General features: G+C 32.4%; 1 protein-coding gene across 1 annotated transcript; it reads left to right on the top strand.

The window, feature by feature from the left end:
- The first annotated feature begins 353 nt into the window (after window positions 1-353).
- LOC140450129 (ionotropic receptor 75a-like) lies at window positions 354-20,752 on the top strand. Its single transcript, XM_072543566.1, has 8 exons — window positions 354-516; window positions 4,644-4,955; window positions 5,056-5,174; window positions 11,152-11,322; window positions 11,411-11,631; window positions 15,822-15,991; window positions 18,282-18,595; window positions 20,521-20,752. The coding sequence occupies exons 1-8, from the start codon at window positions 379-381 to the stop codon at window positions 20,741-20,743; spliced, it is 1,668 nt and encodes a 555-aa protein (XP_072399667.1). The 5' UTR covers window positions 354-378; the 3' UTR covers window positions 20,744-20,752.
- The last annotated feature ends 1,051 nt before the right edge of the window (window positions 20,753-21,803 follow it).

The following is a 21,803-nucleotide window of genomic DNA, read 5'->3' as shown; positions in this document are numbered from 1 at the left end:
CGACTTGTTCGATGGAAGGCAACTGTATGATATACGCCTTTCATCGATATACCTTTTTTGGTTTTCTGTTTTGAGAAACATGCCATTACATTTTACTTTTATTATTCATTCGCATTATCCTTTTCCATTTGTTTTAAACGTTTCAACCTTTGGCATTCCTTTCCCCAGGTAGCTGTAGATTCATCCGTAGTTATTGTTAGTTGTTTCTAAGTATATTTTCTATACATAATTGTTTTGTGTTTAATCACAAGATTGGATCTTTAGAAAAGTACGAAAAGTACTTCAGAAGAAGTGTTAGTCTCCAATTTCTAAATTTGACATGTTTTTTTTTAAGATTTATTTTTAATTTCAGAGAAAGTGATCCTACTAAAGTATATTATGTCGAACAATAGCACTCGCATAGCTATCGTAAACACAGAAGAGGTTTTTAATAAAATTGATTTCCAAAAGTACGATGATTTGTCAATTATTGTAGACTTTGGCTGTCCTGTCGCAACCAACATATTACAGCAAAAGGTTTGTTGGTAAACTATCATCACAAACATTTTTTCATATCTTTATTTAAAAAAAAATAATAATTGGGAAATATATTCATAGCATATGCTTTTAAGCATACTATATGAATAAAATGCAATAAAAATTAGAAACCTTTAGTTAGCAGGGCATCTTGTTAGAGCAGGTAAAAGTCAACTAGCTGGACGTATTCTAATGGCAAAATCCGAGAGAACTGGAAGAATGTCTACAAGGAATAAGAGAAAATGAAGGAATCAACTTACGAAAGTCGAGAGTCAGCTTAGTACATCGAAAGTTGTGCCTAAATAAAACAATGTTTATTGTTGTATTTTATTCTCTGTACTTATTATTAATCGTGATAAGAATGAAACAAGATAACACTACAAATTTTCTTTATTGTTTCATTACTTTTATAAATTAACTAAATATTTAAAATTTAAAATATGATTCCTGAGCCAACTGAATTTCGAGAAAATATATTGAAAATAAATAATCCTATGTACCTATTTCCAACGACCGAAAATGAGGTTGAAGTAATAACAAAATATTTAAAATATAAAAAGTCATCAGGACATGATAACATTAGATCTGAAACTTTAAAAGAAATAACCAAACAATTTCAAAGCCCCTAATATAAATAATAAATACATGTCTGAATTTAGACATTTTTCCAGATATTTTAAAAACTATAACTATTAAACCACTATTCAAATCTGCCGAAGACATATATTGTCAGAATTATAGGCCTATCACCCTAATCTCAAACATAGGCAAATTATAAAAAAAAATAATAATTAATTTGATAAGACTAATAAATTTTTTAAACAAATTCAATATACTATTTGAATGTCAGTATGGATTTCAAGAAGGAAAATCCACTGAAGGTGTAATCTGTGCTCTAACAGCCAATATCTCTTGATAAAGCAAGACCAGCTCTTTGTATATTTGTAGATTTATCAAAGGCATTTGATACTGTTTCAAACCGAATAAGATGGGCTGCCCACGTACTAAGATCGAGTGACTAAAGACTCCTGAACGCCACATTCTGGGAAAGGCCCGATGGCAGAAGGTCAGTTGATCGATCAAGAAAGAGATGGAAGGACGCAGTAGCCAGTGATCTACGCAAAATGGGAATACAGTAATGAGAAATAGCTGTTGAGGACCTACAACAATGGAGGCAAATAGTTGTAGAGCCAAATGATGATGATGATGATTTGACACTGTTTCACATAAAATATTACTCACTAAACTTAAAAAAATATGGTATTAAAGGACTTGCATATAATATCCTAGAAAGTTATCTTCTAAACAGGCAACACCATGTTTGTATAGATGGAGAAATTAGTAAGGGAAGAATTATATCCTGTGGAATCCCACAGGGAACAGTTTTATAGGATCAATTCTCTTCAATATCTACATCAATGATCTATTCAGACTGAATATTACAGGCAAGATAATATGCTTTGCTGATGACATAGCCATTTTCTAGGATGCAAATAAATGGGGCAATTTAAAACAAAAATCCGAAACAGAGTTCGCTGGAAAATGCCAAGAAATAGGAGACTTACAAAACAAATATGATAACTTCAATCTCCATAAGAAATTAAAGAATTGGCTGGGGTAGCAAAACAAAAAACCTCAAGTATACTAATGGACAAACAAGGAAACATTTTAGTGGAGATAGAACAAAAATTAGGAAGATGGAAAGAATATACAGAGGAATAATTATTCCATGACCAGAGACAGGAAAATACATATGAAGATAATCAGAGTAAAGACGAGGGACCCGAAATAACAAAGTCTAAACTTATGCATGCAGTAAAGTTCATGAAAAATAATAAAGCTGCTGGTCCAGATGAAATACCAAGTGAATTGCTAAAACTGCCTTAAAAACCCTGCTAAAAATCATCTATGATAGAATACAGGCTAAGCTGGAAATGGATATTAGTGGTTCCCAGTTTGGATTTCGGAATGGAGTGGGCACAAGAGAGGCACTATTTTCTTTTAACGTACTAACCCAAAGATGTTTGTATGTTAATCGAGATCTTTATATATGCTTTATAGACTACAACAAGGCATTCGATAAGGTAAAACATGACCGACTTATAGAAGTACTCAAAAACAAGAATGTGGATGTGATGGATGTAACATTGATATCAAATTTATTCTACAGCCAACGATCAAATGTGAAAATTGGAAGAGAAGTGTCAGAAAAAGTGGAGATAAGGAGAGAGGTCAGGCAAGGTTGCATACTGTCGCCGTTATTGTTTAATGCTGATTCTTAAGAAATCATACAAGAAGCTTTGGTAAACGAAACAGTCGGCATAAAAGTGGACGGAAGTTTAAAATTATCAACATTAGGTATGCCGACGGTACAGTCATAATAGCCGACAACTTGGAAGACTTAGAACGAATAATGAACAAAATATTAAGATATAGTGGAGAATGCGGACTCTCTCTTAACATTAAAAAAAACCAAATTCATAACAATTAGCAATAACAACAATACAAACGAAATATTAACGGTAGGCGGCGAGCAGATTGAGAGAGTAAAAAGATATACTTACTTGGGACGATAATTACAGAAAATAACGATTATACTGCAGAAATAAGAGTCAGAATTGAAAAAGCACGTGCCAACTTCGTGAAAATGAAAAAGATTTTGTGCAGCAAAGATCTGACATTGGCCCCCAGAATCTTCTTCACCTCATGGCGCCATTTCCTTTCGAAGGTTGGCGATCCAAATGGCAATTGTAGTTTTGGAAACTGCTTCGCGAAAGATTTCTGCGGATGAGCGGTCGAACCATCTCCTCAGATCTTTTAGCCACGAGTTTTGGCGTCTTCCTACTGATCTTTTACACTGTACTTTTCCTTCCAGTATATCTTGAAGTAATTCGTATCTTTCGCCTCTCAACACATGAATAAGGCTAATTAAATGCTATGTACACAGTATACTCTACTATGGAGCTGAATCATGGAGATTAAACCGGAATAGAATAAATCGACTTAACGCGTTTGAAATATGGACATTTAGAAGATTGTTAAGGATTCCATGTGTAGATAGAGTCACGAATACAGAAGTGTTAAGGAGAATAGGCAGAGAGAGGGAAATGGAAAATACAATAAAAGAAAGGAAATTGCGATATCTCGAACATGTGATGAGAGGCGAAAGATACAACATCTTGAAACTCATAATTCAAGGAAAAGTAGAGGGTAGGAGAAGCGTAGGGAGAAGACGCGTTTCCTGATTGAAGAACCTGAGAGAGTGGTTTGGTTGATCAGATCAGGCAGATCAGCTGCCTCGAAGGTCAGAATATCCATGGTGATTGCCAACCTTCCTCGCGGAGATGGCACTTAAAGAAGAAAGCCCTTATACATATACATGAAAAAAAGATATTATTATGCACATCAAACTAGATATTCAAGGAATAGTGCAATTTTACCTAAATGTAATAAATCTATACTCCAGAAAAATGTTGGTTACATAGGGCTCAAATTATACAATTGTCTACCAGAGAATTTAAAACAAATTAAAAATTATAAAAGACACAAAAATAGTAATAAATAATAAATATCTAAATAAAGTTTGATTAAAAACTATCACATTTCTTGAATTTGCTGCAATGAATATCATGTACTTACATTTGTGTAAAGTTTGTTTAGCAGTAAATGGTTGACTCCAATTAGTACGGAATATAAACATCCTGGATTAACCGATAATAGTATAAAAGGTCCGGTTTCAGGTAACAATGGTTTACCTGAGATACAAGGTCTTAACAATGGGCCAATTCAGATAAATTTAATAATATTTACGACCGCACTAATTAAACTCAACCATTTTCTGCTAAACAAACTTTACTCACAGTTGTGTCACATGCTATAATAAAATTAAAATTAATGTATTTTTGTAAGTAAGCATATGTAACTTACTATTTATATTTATATATTTGTTAAATGTTTCTTTATTTGAATATATATTTTTAAGTCTCACGCACAAGGGGTGCTACTTTTATAGTAGCTCTACTTCAGTGAGTTTTTATGTTTATTTAGTGTTTAGTATGCTTTTTGTTTGTTATAATCTATGTAAGCTTCCTAAATAAACATTATTATTATTATTGTTTATTTTTTAGGACCCTGAAATTAAAAAATTCCGAAGCAAATACAATTGGTTCATAATATCTCAAACTCCTACCACTAAAGAAACGATCAAAAGTTTTTTTGTGCCTTTAGACGTCAGACTTGATTCCAAAATAACTTTTACTTCCTTAAACGAGGATAAATACGAACTATTTGAGGTGTACAAATTAGGTTTGGAAGTACCTATACAAGTCAATCAAATAGGCGTATATGAAGGAAAAAATATTACGTTCTTTAAGAAAAATTTGTCTTTTTATGAAAAAAGGAGGGATATGCGAGGAGTTTTGATCAGAACCGGAAGTGGGGTTAGTAATAATAGTCAAGACTAAATATCTATTTACGGTTGCTACTAAAACAGGAGAGAATTGACTATTCCTTGTAAACTTAATATTTATTTGTTTGTAGGTGAAATATCCTGTCGAAAATGAAACCGAATTCATTGCTGCCATACGAGCGGAGCCCAGACAGTTTCAAAAGTATTTCTTTTTTCTATTTCTAGTTTTCAAAGATGTGCACAACTTTAAGTAAGTATCGTTACATTGCTATTATTATAAATCTGTTTTAATCTAATCTAATCTCCAAGATGGCGTCAGATAGTTAAGTCGAAGTTTTAACAGCAGAATTAAATAAGATAAAAAAGCAGGAATTAATTGATAGAATTTACAGTATGTTAATAGATTAACACTAACAGTGCAAAAAGATCTTGAAGCATTTGATGTCGGACATAACCTAGACGACAATGTGTGTGATCAGTAAAGCTCGGATTATAGGCAAAATGCCTTTTTTTGCCTATTTTGCCTATTATAATTGTTTTTTGCACTTTTTGCTTTTTTTTCATAAATTCTGCCTATTGGTTGGTGCCTTTTTTAAAATTTCATAGTACTACCCATGATATTATTCTATTACTAAACCATTCTATAATAAAATTTTGGGTCAATAATAAAATATCAATGGTTTGTTTATATAACAGATTTCTAGGAAAATGTACCTGATCGAGACTTGAGGGTTAACTATTTGGAAATCCCTAAGCTTTATTAGTTTATTATTAGTTGTACTGTCGGTTACTGTATCAGAGTTTAGTCACAAATTGCTATATCCTAGTTTAGTTTTGTTGCGTATACCGAAAAGCAAAGAACACGTTTTAAAACGTTTTAGACATTTGTGTGAAAAGATGACATCTAAATTAAGGCTATGGATCGCACCTTATTCGGAACTTTCTCTAGAAGGAGATGGAGCATTTTGTAAACCATGCGGCAAAGCGGTAAGTTTTATTTTTTCTCTTTTTTTCTCGTCCCACAAAATAACTAAATTCTAAAGCGGTTTTAGAATTCTAATTATTTTTTTTTAATTCTCAGATTTCAAGTAGAAAAAAGTACTTTATTGACCAGCATTGTGGAACCCAACTTCATAAACGTAATTTGGAAAAATTAAATTCCTCTAAGTTAGCCCAAATATATCTGCGGGATAGTTTAAGCAGTTCAAAAAAAAGGAGGAAGACGCATTTAAATTTGATTTATGCCAGATGATGATTGCATCCAACATTCCTATATATAAAGTTAATAACCCTAGTTTTAAACGCTTTTTCGAAAAATATCTTAATAAATCCATACCGGACGAGAGTACATTGAGAAAACATACTGTGGAAAAATGTTATGTGGAATGTATTTCAAAAATTAAGCGGGAGTTAGAGGACAATTTTTTGTATATTATCATGGATGAAACGACAGATGTATGCGGCAGGTATATAGCTAATTTAATGATTGGAATTTTGAACGAAAACTTTGCGAGAAAACCTTATTTAGTTGCCGTTAAAGAATTGGAAAAAACAAACAATTTAACAATATGTCGATTTATACAAGATAGTTTAACAAACCTCTTTTTACCCAACGCTATGCCAGTGAATAAAATAGTTTTAATGCTTTCAGAGGCTGCGGCATATATGTTAAAATCTGCTGTTAATTTAAAGATTTTTTATCCTAATTTAATTCATTGCACTTGTGTAGCCCACGGGGTAAATAGAATTGCTGAAGAAATAAGAAATCTGTTTCCGTTGGTAAATAATTTTATAAATTTTATGAAAAAAGGCTCCATTCAGGGTGCAAATATATAAAGAAAGACTTCCCGGTGTCCCTTTGCCACCTAAACCAGTAATTATAAGGTAGGGAACCTGGCTCGAAGCAGTTTTTTTTTTTACTTTGAACACTGCAATAAAATAGAATTAGTTATGTGTCATGTCAGAATTTGATGATGATATTTCCGAAGCCATTCGAGAAGCAAAAAAATATTAACAAATCCCAAATTGAAACAGGAACTCGCTTATATCAATAACAATTATAAATTAATAGTTACCACAATTACCTTATTAGAAAAACAAGATATAAATTTATGTGAGTCAGTAAAATTAATAGATAATTTAAAGACGAAAATTAAATCGGCACCTGGAAGTAACGGTCAATTAATTAAAAAAAAAAAAAAAAATGAAATATGTTTTCGACAAGAATGAAGGTTTTTCGTTTTTATCTAATGTTACTAAAGTTTTGAATGGGATATTTTCCGAGGAATTTCAAATTATGCCAGATTTATTATCCGCTCTGAAATATGCTCCAATTACATCTGTCGATGTCGAACGTTCGTTTTCAATGTACAAATTAATTTTAAGTGATCGAAGACATAGTTTTAAGACCGAAAATATTGAAAAACATTTAGTTGTTTCTATTAATGATATAATTTTAAGTGGTTACAATGATGTTTAATTATTAATTTACAGTTATTTAGTTACTAGTTTATTTATACTAATGTTATGATTATGATGTGTAAATATACCTGCCTTAAATTAATATTACGTTAATTTACTTTGTACAATAAATAATAAGTTATATTCCTTTATTGCCCATATTTTGCCTAAATGTTAATATTCCTGCCTTTTATAATAAAAATCTTTGCCTATATAGGCGCCTTTTTCTTCAATTTTTGTTGCCTATAAATCCGAGCTTTAGTGATCAGTTATAAATACAAATAAGGAATTATCTAAAATGAAAAGCGAACTTACAGCAGTAAGTAAACTATCATTTCATTTTGAAAACGTACGGAAGAGCAACAAGATTTAATTTCTTTATAAAAGATAACTATAATACAAGTTCACTCATACCCGTACTAACGTTATCTAACGAAAAAAACTGTAAATAAAGCAGGCCTAAGCAGCTCATGTTCAACCAGTCAAGAATTCATTAATTGCTATTAAATAAAAACACAAGTCGACTAAATTCATACATTAGTGTTAAACAGAAAGAAAATACTAACAGTATAAAAACAGGACAGATGTTGGAATACCCAATCGAAAAAAGAAAACAAATACAAACCGATTATTGGAAGTAACGAATCGTCTACTGTAAATACCATTCTCAGACAACATTTTGTATATGTGTCACGCATAGATGTTGATATGAGAGCCTAAAATTCTTGGGTGAGATGGCACACGATATTACTTTAACTGCGTGGAGTAGCATAGAACTTGGAAGTGACCATGGACGTATAAATAAAGATCTTTATTTATACGTCCACGGAAGTGACAAATACTCTACATATGAGGTATAAAACCTTTCGATAAAATTGACGAAGTCTACAGATCTAGATAGAAGATTTAACTTCAAAAGAAATTTTCAGCACATAAAGAAGACGAAAGAAGAAACCTAGAAACTTTTACAAATTCTTATCAAAATAAACTAATTCGACAAGGTACGGTAGGCATGTTTCATATAAATTTGCAGTGTATTTCAAATAAAGTCGATTATACGAAAATCACATCTCAATCCAGTACTTGTATCGACGACATTATGACAAATTTTTCTGAAAATATCTACAGAGTGGGCGTATTTGAACTTTGTTTTTCTCACCATCGAGCTCAATTTATATTTATTAATTCTGAGCATAAAATTATTGACATTAATCAAAAATTTCGACGACTTGTTACTTCTTCTGGTTTACACAAGCTTAAACGTGCACTAGGCAGTACAAAGATGGACTTTTTCTATGATATCAATAATGATCCTGATTGTTGATGTTCTTTCTAACCAAAACTTCTAACAACTTAATATTAAAGCATTTTCCACTAAAAAAAGTACGACAAACTGCTGAAAAACACCGTGCAATGGTTTAATAATGAATTAAGGTCTTACAGATCTAATCTTTCCCTTATTAAACACATTGCAGATGCAACCAAGGATCCCGATGTTCAAAGGGTATAAACAACAAAAATTTGAATATATTCGGCAATTACAAAATGCTGAACAGTCAGCTTACTTAGATTGTATTACTAATTCCCATAATAAGCCTAGAGGCTGCTAAAAAATAGTAAATCTTGAAAAAAAACAATATAAGATCCAGTTCGGTACAATCTAATCTACCTCCAGACGAAATAAATCAATTTTTTATTACAACTATAGAGAATATACACACAACCAAACTTATATGGATAAATCACCCAGTATTTCCGATTTTGTAAAGTATTACTAAATTTTTTTAATGGAAAACGAACTGCATTTTATACTAAACCAGTTTAATTACTATCAAAAAACAATCAAAAAATGTTACAAATGCTTGAAATTAACAAAAACGCAAAAAAACACGAACAAATAAAAACATTGCAATGGTTGACTAAAGAAAGATACAGTCTTGTTGTTCATTTTAATAGTCAGTGTTGCCACCTCTAGCTCTAATACAAGCTTCAATCCGACGGAGAATGCTTCTAATCAAATCGTCAACTTGTTCTTGAGGTAAGTTTGCCCATTCTTCTAGAGCGACTTGAATGAGCTGATCCGCATTACCTGAATTATCCCCTCGAGCTCTAATCCTTCTTTTAATGAGTTTCCACACATGTTCAATGGGATTAATATTAGGTGAGAAGACAGGCCAGCTCAGAACAGTGACATCTTCAGTTTCCAGAAAGTCTGTGGCAACTCTGCTGGTATGTGGAGGGGCATTATCGTGCATTAAAATGAAAATATTTCCCACTGCACCTCGCCACAGCCTAACTATGGGTTGTAGTAGCAAATCGACATACCGGCAACCCGTTAAACTTTGCCATAAGGGACGCAAAGGTGTTTTTTTCTCCCATCATAATACCTCCCCAAAACATTACAGTTCCTCCTTTATATTTTGGAACGGATTTGGCAGTTTGCAGTCTAACTTGTCTGCCTCGACCTCTTAAAACCCGCATTCGACAATCTTCATTTGTCCAGTTCTGGTGTTCCAGACACCAATTCAGCTGATCAATTTTGTTCTGTCTGGATAACTCGGGAACCCTCAACTGCCTTCTGCTAAGTAAATTTTGGGAACGAAGTCTCTTTCCTACTGTTTCAACTGAAATGTCAATACCTGTAGTGTGTAAAAGTTGCCTTTGGAGCTCCGGATGAAAAGAGGTTGGATTTCTTCTAGCTTTTTGACCTAAAAACCGGTCTTGTCGATCACTAGTTACTCTACGACGGCTTTCTCTAGGCCTGTTCTTGAGTGTACCCAATTCTAAAAATCTTGCATATGTTTTTGAAAGAACGCTCTGCGAGACGTGTAGCGTAGCTGAAATTTGCCTTTGTGACATTCCTTGCTCAACAAGAGCAACAATTCTTCCCCTCTGAACATCTGACAAACCTACTTAGGGCATATTACCTTTTTTGAACACAAACTTTACTCTGACGTCTCGGTTTTACAACTTGACACAAATAATAAAATTTTTCAATGTGTACTTGATCAAATTTTATCAATTATGAATGGTATGTCCAACAAAAACCTTTATCTCTTATCTGCAAAAAAGTTGTCACACATTTCTTATTATTAGTAAGAAATACTGGGTGATTCCATATAAGTTTGGTTGTGTGTAATTACATCCCTTGTCACTAATAAAATTCAATGTCCTCTTCAGTTACAAAAGTTATCCTTCTCCGAGCAAGTCCTTCTTTTCGGCCCATTGTGGAAGAAGAGATCTCTTAAGTAATTAAGCCTCTTAATATTTCCAATTATAGAGAGGTTCACTAAATTAACAGCAAGATTTTGAAACTAAATCTGAAAAGAAACATACTAAATAGTTTTAACACCTTTCATTCATGTTATTAATTTAATTTTATCAACTGGAGTATTTCCGGAAGTACTAAAATACTCAAAAGTACTACTTATCTGTAAACCTAGCCTAACCTAACCTAAACTATCTATAAAAAAGGTGATTCCTCAAAAACTGACAATCACATACCCATTGTCTCTAGTTTTGGGAAAGTGATTGAACAGATTATCTTACACAATATGGATTCAGAAGTACTCGTTCTACTACGAACTCGGTATATAATGTTGTGAGCGAGGCCTTGTGCCGTATGTCCCATGTCATAGTCCTGTCAGGACTTTACATTCAAAATAAATAAATCAAATCAATTCTAATATATAATTTCCTTTTCTTCTGTATCCTTATTTTTGTTCGTAATTTTTATATTAAAATATTTTTTAAACAAAATGTCTCAGTTACAATGTGACAACAAGACACGAATGGTTTGGTAATACTACTTATGGAATCGACGGAGGCATCTCTAAGTTACTCTACGAGAACAAAGTTGACATTTGTACGGCAGGAGGATATATGAGCATACCAAGAGTCAAGTACCACGAGATTATAAGTCCAGATTACATCTACAGGTAAGAATTAATTATATACATATAAAGAAGAACTAGAAGGAAATTTTCAAAAATAATGACATAATTAAGTTTGTTTATTAATTTTTAGGACTGGCTTTCTATTTCTCAATCCAGGAAAAACCAAGCCAGGAACAGAAGTTCTAAAACCATTCTCGATAAAAACTTGGTACGTGTTCGTATTGACTACAGTAATCGTTGGATTTGCTATATTCGCTGTTTATTGGATCGAATATACTTTTGCCGAAACAAAAATTAAATATAGCTTTTGTACTTCTATTTTGATAGCCATATCGACCATTGCACAACAAGGTAATCGATTCATTTATAATAACAAACTCGTAGTAAGTCTTGGAATAAGCTTTTTTGCTTTTATATAGTTCGTCACTTAATAAAGAAAATAAAATAGTCTAAAACGGTATAAAATGGTAAATATATCGTTGTTCTTTCAATGTCATCTTGGGGTCTACGGAGTGTGTGACCCGTCATCTCCACATTTGCTTTATGAGATTTTATTGGTTGATTTGGTTCCATAAAATTTCATTTGAGTGTCGATTAGTTCAAAATACGAAGGTTTTTCCGTAACGCTCTATTCATAAAAACTCATCTTTGGTATACTAAGCTGACATCTAAGGGTGCTGATATCTTCCATGTTTCACAGTCATATAGTAATACACTTGTGTGGAAGATTTTTAGTTGGATAAATCTTGGATTTCTGTACGGTATTAATCTGCCTCCATGATCTCACATCTGAAAGATATTTAGATAGTACTGCTTACTTATTATGCTTATAAAAGAGAAAACAATAGTGAACATCAAAGAAAATTTACAAAATATAGAGAAACTGAATAGAAATACTGATAACATAGACCAAAAATGGGAGAATATTAAACATGCCGTAATGCTGGCAGGGAGAGAAAATTTAACACCGAAAGAAAGGAAACATAAAGAATGGATGAATGAGGAAATACTACAGTTGATGTGTGAAAGAAGGGTACACAAAACAAATAATCCGATAAGATACAAAGAAACAGATAAACTGATAAAAAAGAAAATAAGAGAAGCTAGAGAAAGATGGCTAAGTGAGCAATGCCAGGAGTTGGAACAACTGGAGCGAAAATATGACTTTTTTAATGTACACAAAAAGATTAAAGAAATGACAGGAAGGAGAAGAACAACACAGACAGGACAGATCAAAGATACAGATGGTTTACTTATAACAGATTTACAACAAAAAATGAATCGATGGACAGAATACATATCACAACTTTTTGATGACAAAGATAGACAAGAAATCTCAAACGAATATACAGATGATACAGGGCCTGATATAATCAGAGAAGAAATAGATTATGCAATCAAACAAGCGAAAAGTGGTAAGGCCCCCGGTCCTGATGAAATTCCCGTAGAACTGCTCAAACTTATGGACGATGAATCTATTAAAATACTCCTAGATCTATTTAACACAATATATAGAACTGGAATAATACCTAGGGAATGGCTCCGTTCGACCTTTATACTACTGCCAAAAAAGGCAAATACAAGGGAATGCAGCGAATATCGTACGATAGCTTTGATGAGTCATGCTCTAAAACTGTTCCTGAAAATAATCCATAATAGGATCTATAGCAAATTAGACGTAGACATCACTAACACTCAGATGGGATTCAGAAAAGGGCTGGGTACAAGGGAGGCTCTGTTTGCAATGAACGTTCTCTCACAGAGATGCTTAGACATGAACCAAGAAATTTACACCTGCTTTATTGATTTCGAAAAGGCCTTTGACAAAGTACAACATGAACCACTAAGACAAATTCTAATAAAGAAAAATATAGACAGCCGAGATATTCGAATTATATGCAACCTATATTGGAATCAAACAGCAAATGTGAAGGTTGAGGGTAGGCTAACAGAAGAAATTCAAATCCGTCGAGGAGTCCGGCAGGGATGCATCTTGTCGCCACTTTTATTTAATCTGTATAGTGAAGCTATTTGTGAACAAGCACTCGAGGAAGAAGATCTTGGTCTGATAATAAATGGTGAGACGATCAACAATATAAGGTATGCTGACGATACGGTTCTCCTAACGGGAACGCTAGTAGAACTACAACATCTCGTTCAAAGTCTCAATATATACTGTAACAGTTACGGCTTGAAAATTAATTTGAAAAAAACTAAATTTATGGTAATCACGAAATCAAAGAACATCAGAGCTAATCTTGTAATAGACAATACAACGATTGAGCGTGTGTCCTGTTATAAATATCTAGGTGCTTGGATCACAGACAATACTGATCAAACAAAAGAGATTAGATGTAGAATAGAAATCGCTAGATCAGTCTTTAATAGAATGCGCAAACTCTTTTGCAATCGTGATATCAATATAAAGTTACGAATACGAATGCTGCGGTGTTATGTCTTTTCTACCCTGTTGTATGGAGTAGAGGCTTGGACACTAAAACAGTTGACCACAAAAAACATCGAAGCTTTCGAGATGTGGTGCTATAGGCGCATTCTCAGAATATCATGGATGGACCGCGTCACTAACACGCAAGTACTCCAAACTTTAGACAAAAGATGCGAAATTCTAAATGAGATAAAAACTAGAAAGATTGAATACTTGGGGCACATTGTGAGAGGTGAAAAGTACGAACTTTTAAGAAATATCATGCAGGGCAAAATTAAGGGCAAAAGAAGTGTGGGAAGAAGAAAAATATCGTGGCTTCGTAATCTACGTGAATGGTTCGGGTGTAGTTCGATTGAACTTTTTAGGCGCGCTGCTAACAAAGTCGCAGTGGCCATGATGATTTCCCATCTCCGCTAGGAGTGGCACGAGAAGAAGAAGCTTACTTATTGCAATGTGATCGATTTGACTTTAAGTGTGGTTGTACGGCGATTTCCTTAACACTTTCTGGATTGTGGAAACAACGTTCTCCAATAACAAGAAGAATCATCCTTCTGATCATCTTACTTCGATCACTTTTTTGAAGTTATACTTCTATACTCGCGCTCCACGTTGGAAATTTGTATGGGAGTGAATCTGTGAAATCATTACATATGTAAGATAATGAGTAAGAGAGAGACAGAAGATATATTTTCTCTCTTTTCCTCTCTCGATTAAAAAAATGTTCCTTTTGTATACATATTTAATATTATATATATTATATATATATATATATATATATATATATATATATATATATATATATATATATAATATTATATATTATATATATATATATATACATATAATATTATATATATAATAAAATATTTATTAATATTATTATTTATGTGATATGTTTTGTATTATTTATTAAATGTTCATAATTATATTAGTCTTTTGTATTTTAAAATAATAATCTCAATCAATCACTGTATGATCCAGAACTGTCAATTTTGAAATACGTTTGTGTCATTTCCTCGGTAGTATAGTAGTCAGTATACCCACATGTCACGCAGGAGACCGGGGTTCGATTCACAGTCGAGGAGGACTCTTTTATTAATATTATTACATGGTAAATTAATATGCGTAAGTAGAAAAGTTATGTATATTATTGTCATTTTTAAATACTTATGAATATTGCATTTTAATTTGTATTGTATTATATTGAATTATGTTGCACTGTATTGTAGTGTATTTTTCTTATACACATTGGAATGGAGACCAAGAGATGATGCCTACCGAAGCAGAGGTCGTCCACCAACACGTTGGACTGACGATCTAAAACGTTGTCATAGGAATTGGATGCAAGAGGCACAAGATCGAAATAGATGGAAAATTATGAGGGAGATCTATGTCCAGCAGTGGATAAGCGAAAATTGAATGATGAAGTTGTTATTAATTCTGTTTCTCTTTCTGCTATGTCTTACCTATAGCATTACATATGTAATGATTGTGCAGATTGACTTCCAAATAAATTTGTAACGACGAATGCGTGTATAGAAGTGTAACTTCTACCGGCAGTCCCACTGGACTGCCACACCCGTTTTTATTTATATCGGATCTTTTAATTTGTTATAATGTGGCTTCAAGCCATTCTTAGAAAGCCTATTTTTCTTCTTAAGTTGCTTGTTTTGTTGATGCGTAGCACTGAAAAACAAATATTTTCGAAAAAACGGTTTGAAAACTATAAAACTGGTTTCCATTCCATAAGAAAGATTTTTGTTACATTACTAAACAGAATTCCTACTCCATTTGCATGTCACTTCATCCGTTTTATCAGAGTACATCAGCAGGTCTCCTTCCATGTTGACGTGTTCTCCCGTTCCAATCCACTGTGTCTCACTAAAACCTAGTATGTCAACTGTATATTCTGTCATTTATTTATAAATTTGGGCAAGGCGTAATGTTACGATTTTTTTGATAGGTCTATAGAATTATTTCAATTAATAATATTACCATATATTACAACGATTTAGTTACCACATGGAAACAAAAAAATATATAATAGAACATATTACACGAATTTTAAATTGATATAGTTTGCTTTATTTTGCAGGTTCTGCAATAGTACCCTACAGATTTAGTGGTCGAATAATATATTTATCCCTTTTAATTATGTCCATGATGGCTTACAATTATTATACATCGAGTTTGGTTTCTTCGCTATTAAGTGGTGTTCCAGAAGTTATTAGTACCATTAAGGAGCTATATGAAAGTAACCTAAAAGTAGGTATTGCCTTGAATAAAATACTGTAAAGGTACTGAACGGGCTTTATTTAGATATGATATATATCTTGGAAATTTTCATTGGGTTTCACGTAAGCGGCAAGCATATAAAGGTGACATCTACTCTGATGGTCATTACATCTTTTATCGGACAGACCAATCGCAAAATTCTGGTAAGACCAAACGTACATCGAAATAACATCTGAAGAAAAGTAAAGTCGTTATAACTAACACAATATGTCATAAGCATGGGATATACAATAAGCTTGAATCTAACAACGATGCTAGCTAATATTGAAAACAGGACAAATAAGGCTTTCAACTGCATAGAAACCAACTCTACAAAACAAACGTAGCTAAACTGGATAATAAGGCTTACTTTTATGCACACAGGACCAATCACAAAAAGAGCAACAAAAGTATTTAAGCGAAGCACACGGCGGCTTCGATATCAGTTTTTTTTTCGAAAAGAAATCTCCAAACTTTATTTAAAGTTTTTCTAAAAACCAAAGTTATTTATCGCAGAGTCAAATCCTAACAGAAAAGTTAGAAATCATATACAAGTGATATCGTAAGAAGTATCACATTCAGAATAGTCCACGCCATGATCATTTGCAGATTTCTTATTTGAAAATGCTGTATTGGCAGAATACATTGTCCACACTCCAAGTCAAACGAGGGTACTTTTATAAATTTTATATTTCAGATTATATTGTTATTGTTAATACAGAATATATTTTTCTAAAAAGTATTTTTTGTTCTTAGAAATATATATATATATATATATATATATATATATATATATATATATATATATATATATATTGTTATGATGTATTATTTGTGAATGATGAGCAATGAGTGTTTTTTTAATGATATATATATAGGGTTTTTATCGCGGTTCTCAAAGAATTAGTTTGTAAGCACTTTTTTAAATTATCTTTATTATATCTATTATGAAACACACATATAGATCTAACATAACCAATGCAAAATTTAAAATAAACTATCTTTAAATTGAAATTCTTATGAAACTAATTAAATTATATAGACAATGTAAAATTTAAACAAACTATCTTTAAAATTGAAATAATTATGACACTAACTAAATTATATTAACAAAATTTTGTACCTTTCTTTCACTGAATGCCTAAATGAAAATGTTCTCCAAAATAAAGATTTTAATCACCACTCAATGTCTTCGTTCTCAGCCTCGGTTATCCTTGTTTTTGTGAAATTACTTTTTCCAATTATCAGCTTCCACCAATTTAAAATATATTTCTGCTTAACTGTATTTATATTTATTCTTCTTTTTAATACACCAATCTCCAATCACCAAATATTATATAATTTTAATTTTCAATTGATACTTTCTTCCATTATCCAATTACCATTTTTACATAACATAATTTTTAATCTTCAATAATATTATCTTTATACTGTTTATTAATCTTCATGAAACTTATTATATTGAACATCTCGACCTTCTGACTATCTTGAACTTACTGAACAATTTACTAACTAAATGTGTCTATCTTCTAACTAACTTTCTTACTAACTGACTGGTCATCTGACTGAACTGTAACTGAACTGGTAACTGATAACTCATAACGGATGCCTTGAATCCAAATCACCGGGTATTTATATCTTTTTCCATGTTCCAGAATCATCTGGCAATAAATCATGTTCGATTTGTTCCATCTCCTACATGTTTGAATTTTCTGGAACAGTCCATTTTGCAAACAAAGCCATCTCCGGTGATCTAGAGAAATCCTTACTTTTCTATCGAGAATTTTATCGACATTTAGGCTTTTCAGATCAGAATATACACTTAAATCAGTAACTAAAACACTCTAATTTATTAAACTACACATTTTCAACAACATATTATTATAACCCCACTTATATTTGTAATTATTATTTAAAATGTCACTTTAATCGTATAGTTGGTTGCTTATGCACATGGCTCACTTAAATACATCTACAACATTATAATTATTAAAATAAAACTTTTCACACTTATTAGGTACATGCTAATTTCTTAAAAATGCCCTCACATAAATAATTTTTATAAAATTCTCTAGTATATAACTTATTAAAATAACCAAATACTTTTTATATCTAATATTATCTAGTATATAATTTATAAATTATTTTCTTTAAACACCAATCATCTCAATATATATATATATATATATATATATATATATATATATATATATATATATATATATATATATATATATATATATATATATATATATATATATATATATATGATTTTTTTAAGGTATCATTCGAACTTACCCCTACAATTATGGCCTACCTCATTCAACAGAGAGGTAACCTTTACGTCAGTCTGTTAAACAAAACGAAGTTATATGAAAATGGCGTGGCAAATACCATGTCGGCTACCGAAGGATTGGAGAAAATTAAAAAAGGCAATTTCGCTTTTCACATGGAGGTGGCTACTGCTTACGCATATCTCAGTAATGCCGATCAAGAAGTTATATGTGATCTGGCAGATATAACTTTTATTCAAGACGTCCATACCGGTTTGGTTTTACAAAAGTTTTCGCAATATAAGGAGTTGTTTCTTATTACGTAAGTATTAAAAAGTAAGTTATCATAATATAAGGTGTTTATATGTAAAATCAAATCTTAACTGTCTTTTCTTTATCTTTATTTTTATAAAATTTATTTTGATGTTTATAAACACGAATTTTAGAAGTTGTTTTTCAGTCTTAAATATTATTTACCTTAATTGGAATAACTGACGCGGTAGCAGATTGTCCAATAACGTTTTTTCTAAATAATTTTCCGGGTTTTCCAAAAACTTTTTTCGCGTTTTTCTATAATCTTTTAATTTCTCCTCAATTTATCTAAAAGCTTCTAGTTTTTTATTAATTTTTTCTGTAAGTTTCGGTAATCCTTCAGATTATTTCTGAAATCTCTTATCGATCTTTGTGTAGATTTCTTTTAAAATTTCAGAAGTTTCGTTAATTTTACTAGAACTTTCAGTAATTTTTATTATTGCCTCGTCTGTTGACAGGTCAGTTAATGAACTCCTTTATTAGTTATTAAGGGTTTTAGAACAAGAGTAACCTTCATCTGGTTCTTCAAGGTGCTCGCGCAACTGCTTTGCAATAAGATATTTCAGCAGCAACGTCTATTGAACAAACGCGAATTTTATAGATTTTTTTCTTGAATTTTTGAATACATAAAACTATATAGTATATAAGTATCTTTTTGTACTCACTAGTGATGGAGTGTATGCGCCGTATTTTGGGTGGTGAAATGTAGCTCAGTACTGGAAGCCATTGCGTAGGGGTTCATTTGATAACTCCAGCAATCATTCTCATTGTATTGTTTAATTGGGCATCTACTTTATGTATATATGGGCTGCTAAGCAAGGCTGAAGAACAGTATTCCGCGGTTGAGAAGACAAAGCCCAGGGCAGATGATCGCAAGGTGGAAGTCGATGCTCTCCATGTTATGCCGCACAGCGTCTGGATGATGTTGTTTCTGTATTTAAGTTTTTCCGCTGTTTTTGACAGATGTTCCTTAAAAGACAGGGTTCTGTGAAGAGTCACCCCAAGGTACTTTGGTATTTTATTGTAGGCAAGTGTGGTGTTTTTGAATTGGATGTTAAATGTTTTTCCTGCAAGCTTATTATTTAGGTGGAACTGGAAACCTCTGTTTTGGTAACGTTTGGTTGGAGCCACCATTCACGGAAATACTTTCCCAATGTGTGTAAGTCAGCCGTGGGGGTTTCTTCTGTTTCTTCAAATGAGCTACAGCTTGTTGCCAGGAATCCACTCATCGGCGTAACCAAACTTCCTCTATCTGGTTTCTGGTATATCAGCGATGTACAGGTTGAAGAGAAGAGGAGCAAGGGCAGATCGATGAGGCAGTATATTCTTCAGTTTTCTTGCGATACTGATGTCGGTTGCCATGACTACTTGAATCGTTTGGTCGGCTAGCATGCTGTTGATTATTCGAGCGGTGAATTTACAGGAGATTGTGTGGAGAAGCTTGTATATCATGCCTTTTCTCCAGACTGTATCGTAGACCGCTATTAGGTCTATGAATGCGGCTGCAGTTTCAAGTTTTCTCTGGAACCCTGCCTCAATAAATGTGGTAAGTAAAAGAACCTGATCTGCGCAGCTTCTTTTCGGTCGGAGACCTGCCTGATTTATCAAGTAGCTTTGGACTAGTTCTGTTGTAGATAAATTAGAATTAGAATTTATTGACAAGTCATGTAGAAGCTTCAAAAAACATCTCAGTTATGAATTCTGCTATTGGTTCATATAAGAGGAATCTGTCGAGATTCTTAAAACTCTTATGGGGATGAATAGGGCTTTGAAAAGTATTTTTACGATATTTAAAAATCTGATAAGTTTAAAAACTTCTTAAAAGCTTTTTTATTTCAATCCCTGTTTGAAGACTTAATGAGAAATTCGCTAATGTATTGATAACAATCACATTAGTTTCCGTTTTTGAATAACCCTTATTTACTTATTTTTTAGATTGATAAAAATGCAGTCTGGTGGAATAAATAACAGAATATCAAATTTTTTGTTGTCCAAGAAGCCTGTATGTTTGCTGAGTTCAAGAGTAAAAGCTGTTGGAGCAAGCGAACTGTTCCTTGTTTATTTAATACTGTCTGGAGGGATAGTTTTAGCGCTTATTATCTTTCTCATTGAATTGATATTGCACAAAAAATTTCACTTAAAGTATTGTTGCAAGTAAAAGTTTTCATGCTTCGGACTAGTGGATGCAATAAATGCTTAATGTAGAGTAGAAGTTTTTATTAAGCTCATGTTCGTCACATATCATTATTCTTAAGTGTAATAATATAGTTATATTATAGTTTTTTCTAGCACGTTAGGCTATCACGGAAAGTATGTTTGGAATTGTCTATAGAAACTGTCAAAAATATTGAGAAATATTTATTGAAAGTATATTTATTAGAAAATTACAGTGCAAAATAGAGTTGTTCATAAAAAAAAGAATGCAGTATAATCTACATTAGACAATCGCTGGTTTTGTTTTAATAAAATCGTTCCCTTTTTCTATGAAAACTCAGTGTTATAGTTTTCTTTTTGTTGATTTTTGTGAGCGAGTCCCTCTTCGAGGTCCAGCAGTAATCAGCCATCATTCGAATATCCCATCTTCCTTTAACGTAACGTCTCTCCATCTGCTTTATACCTTGATGGAACCTCTATCTCTGTTCTGGAAAGATTGTCGGGAAAATATATAAATTTATTTATAAGGTAGCGGAAGAAACACTGGGTAAAAAAATAGTAAATAGTGGATAGAGGATATATGACAGATAGTCGAAGAAAAAAACACATTGTATTTGACGTGGCCCAGCTCAAAATCAGAAGAAGACGGATGGTGAGGAAAATAAATTGTGAAATATAAAATGTAAAGAAACCAATACCTACATAGGGGGACGAAGAAATACAGAAGCGTAGAAAGTTATCAAGTCAACAACAACAGAAAGAAAAGAGAAATTATCAAATATCCATACAATTTATAACAGGAAAACAATTTATGCAACACTATAACAACTTCCTATCAGAATAACCTTAACAACATCTACATACAAGCGGAAGAAGCAGGCGTGACCGAAAACATCCTAAGGAAAGACGTATCGGAGTAGTAAACAGAGCAAGTGATCCTGAAGCAAGATGCCGAACTCCTTCATGCCAATGTATGGGCCACGTAATGCGTAACGAACGTCGGTACAGCCTGCTTTAAATCATTCTGCAGGGTAAATTGCACAGAAAGAGAGACCCAGGAAGGC

Source organism: Diabrotica undecimpunctata, chromosome 9, assembly GCF_040954645.1.
Source record: "Diabrotica undecimpunctata isolate CICGRU chromosome 9, icDiaUnde3, whole genome shotgun sequence".
Lineage (NCBI taxonomy): Eukaryota > Metazoa > Arthropoda > Insecta > Coleoptera > Chrysomelidae > Diabrotica > Diabrotica undecimpunctata.
The sequence above is the reverse complement of the archived record's forward strand: the minus strand, read 5'-3'. Positions and strand labels throughout refer to the sequence as shown.

What these genes read in the sequence shown, in the direction of transcription:
- LOC140450129 (XM_072543566.1), top strand. Translation starts at nt 379, where the DNA reads ATGTCGAACAATAGCACTCGCATAGCTATCGTAAACACAGAAGAGGTT. An exon ending in AGTCCAGATTACATCTACAG is followed by an intron (nt 11,323 to 11,410) that starts GTAAGAATTAAT and finishes ATTAATTTTTAG; the next exon opens with GACTGGCTTTCTATTTCTCA. An exon ending in ATCGACCATTGCACAACAAG is followed by an intron (nt 11,632 to 15,821) that starts GTAATCGATTCA and finishes TTTATTTTGCAG; the next exon opens with GTTCTGCAATAGTACCCTAC.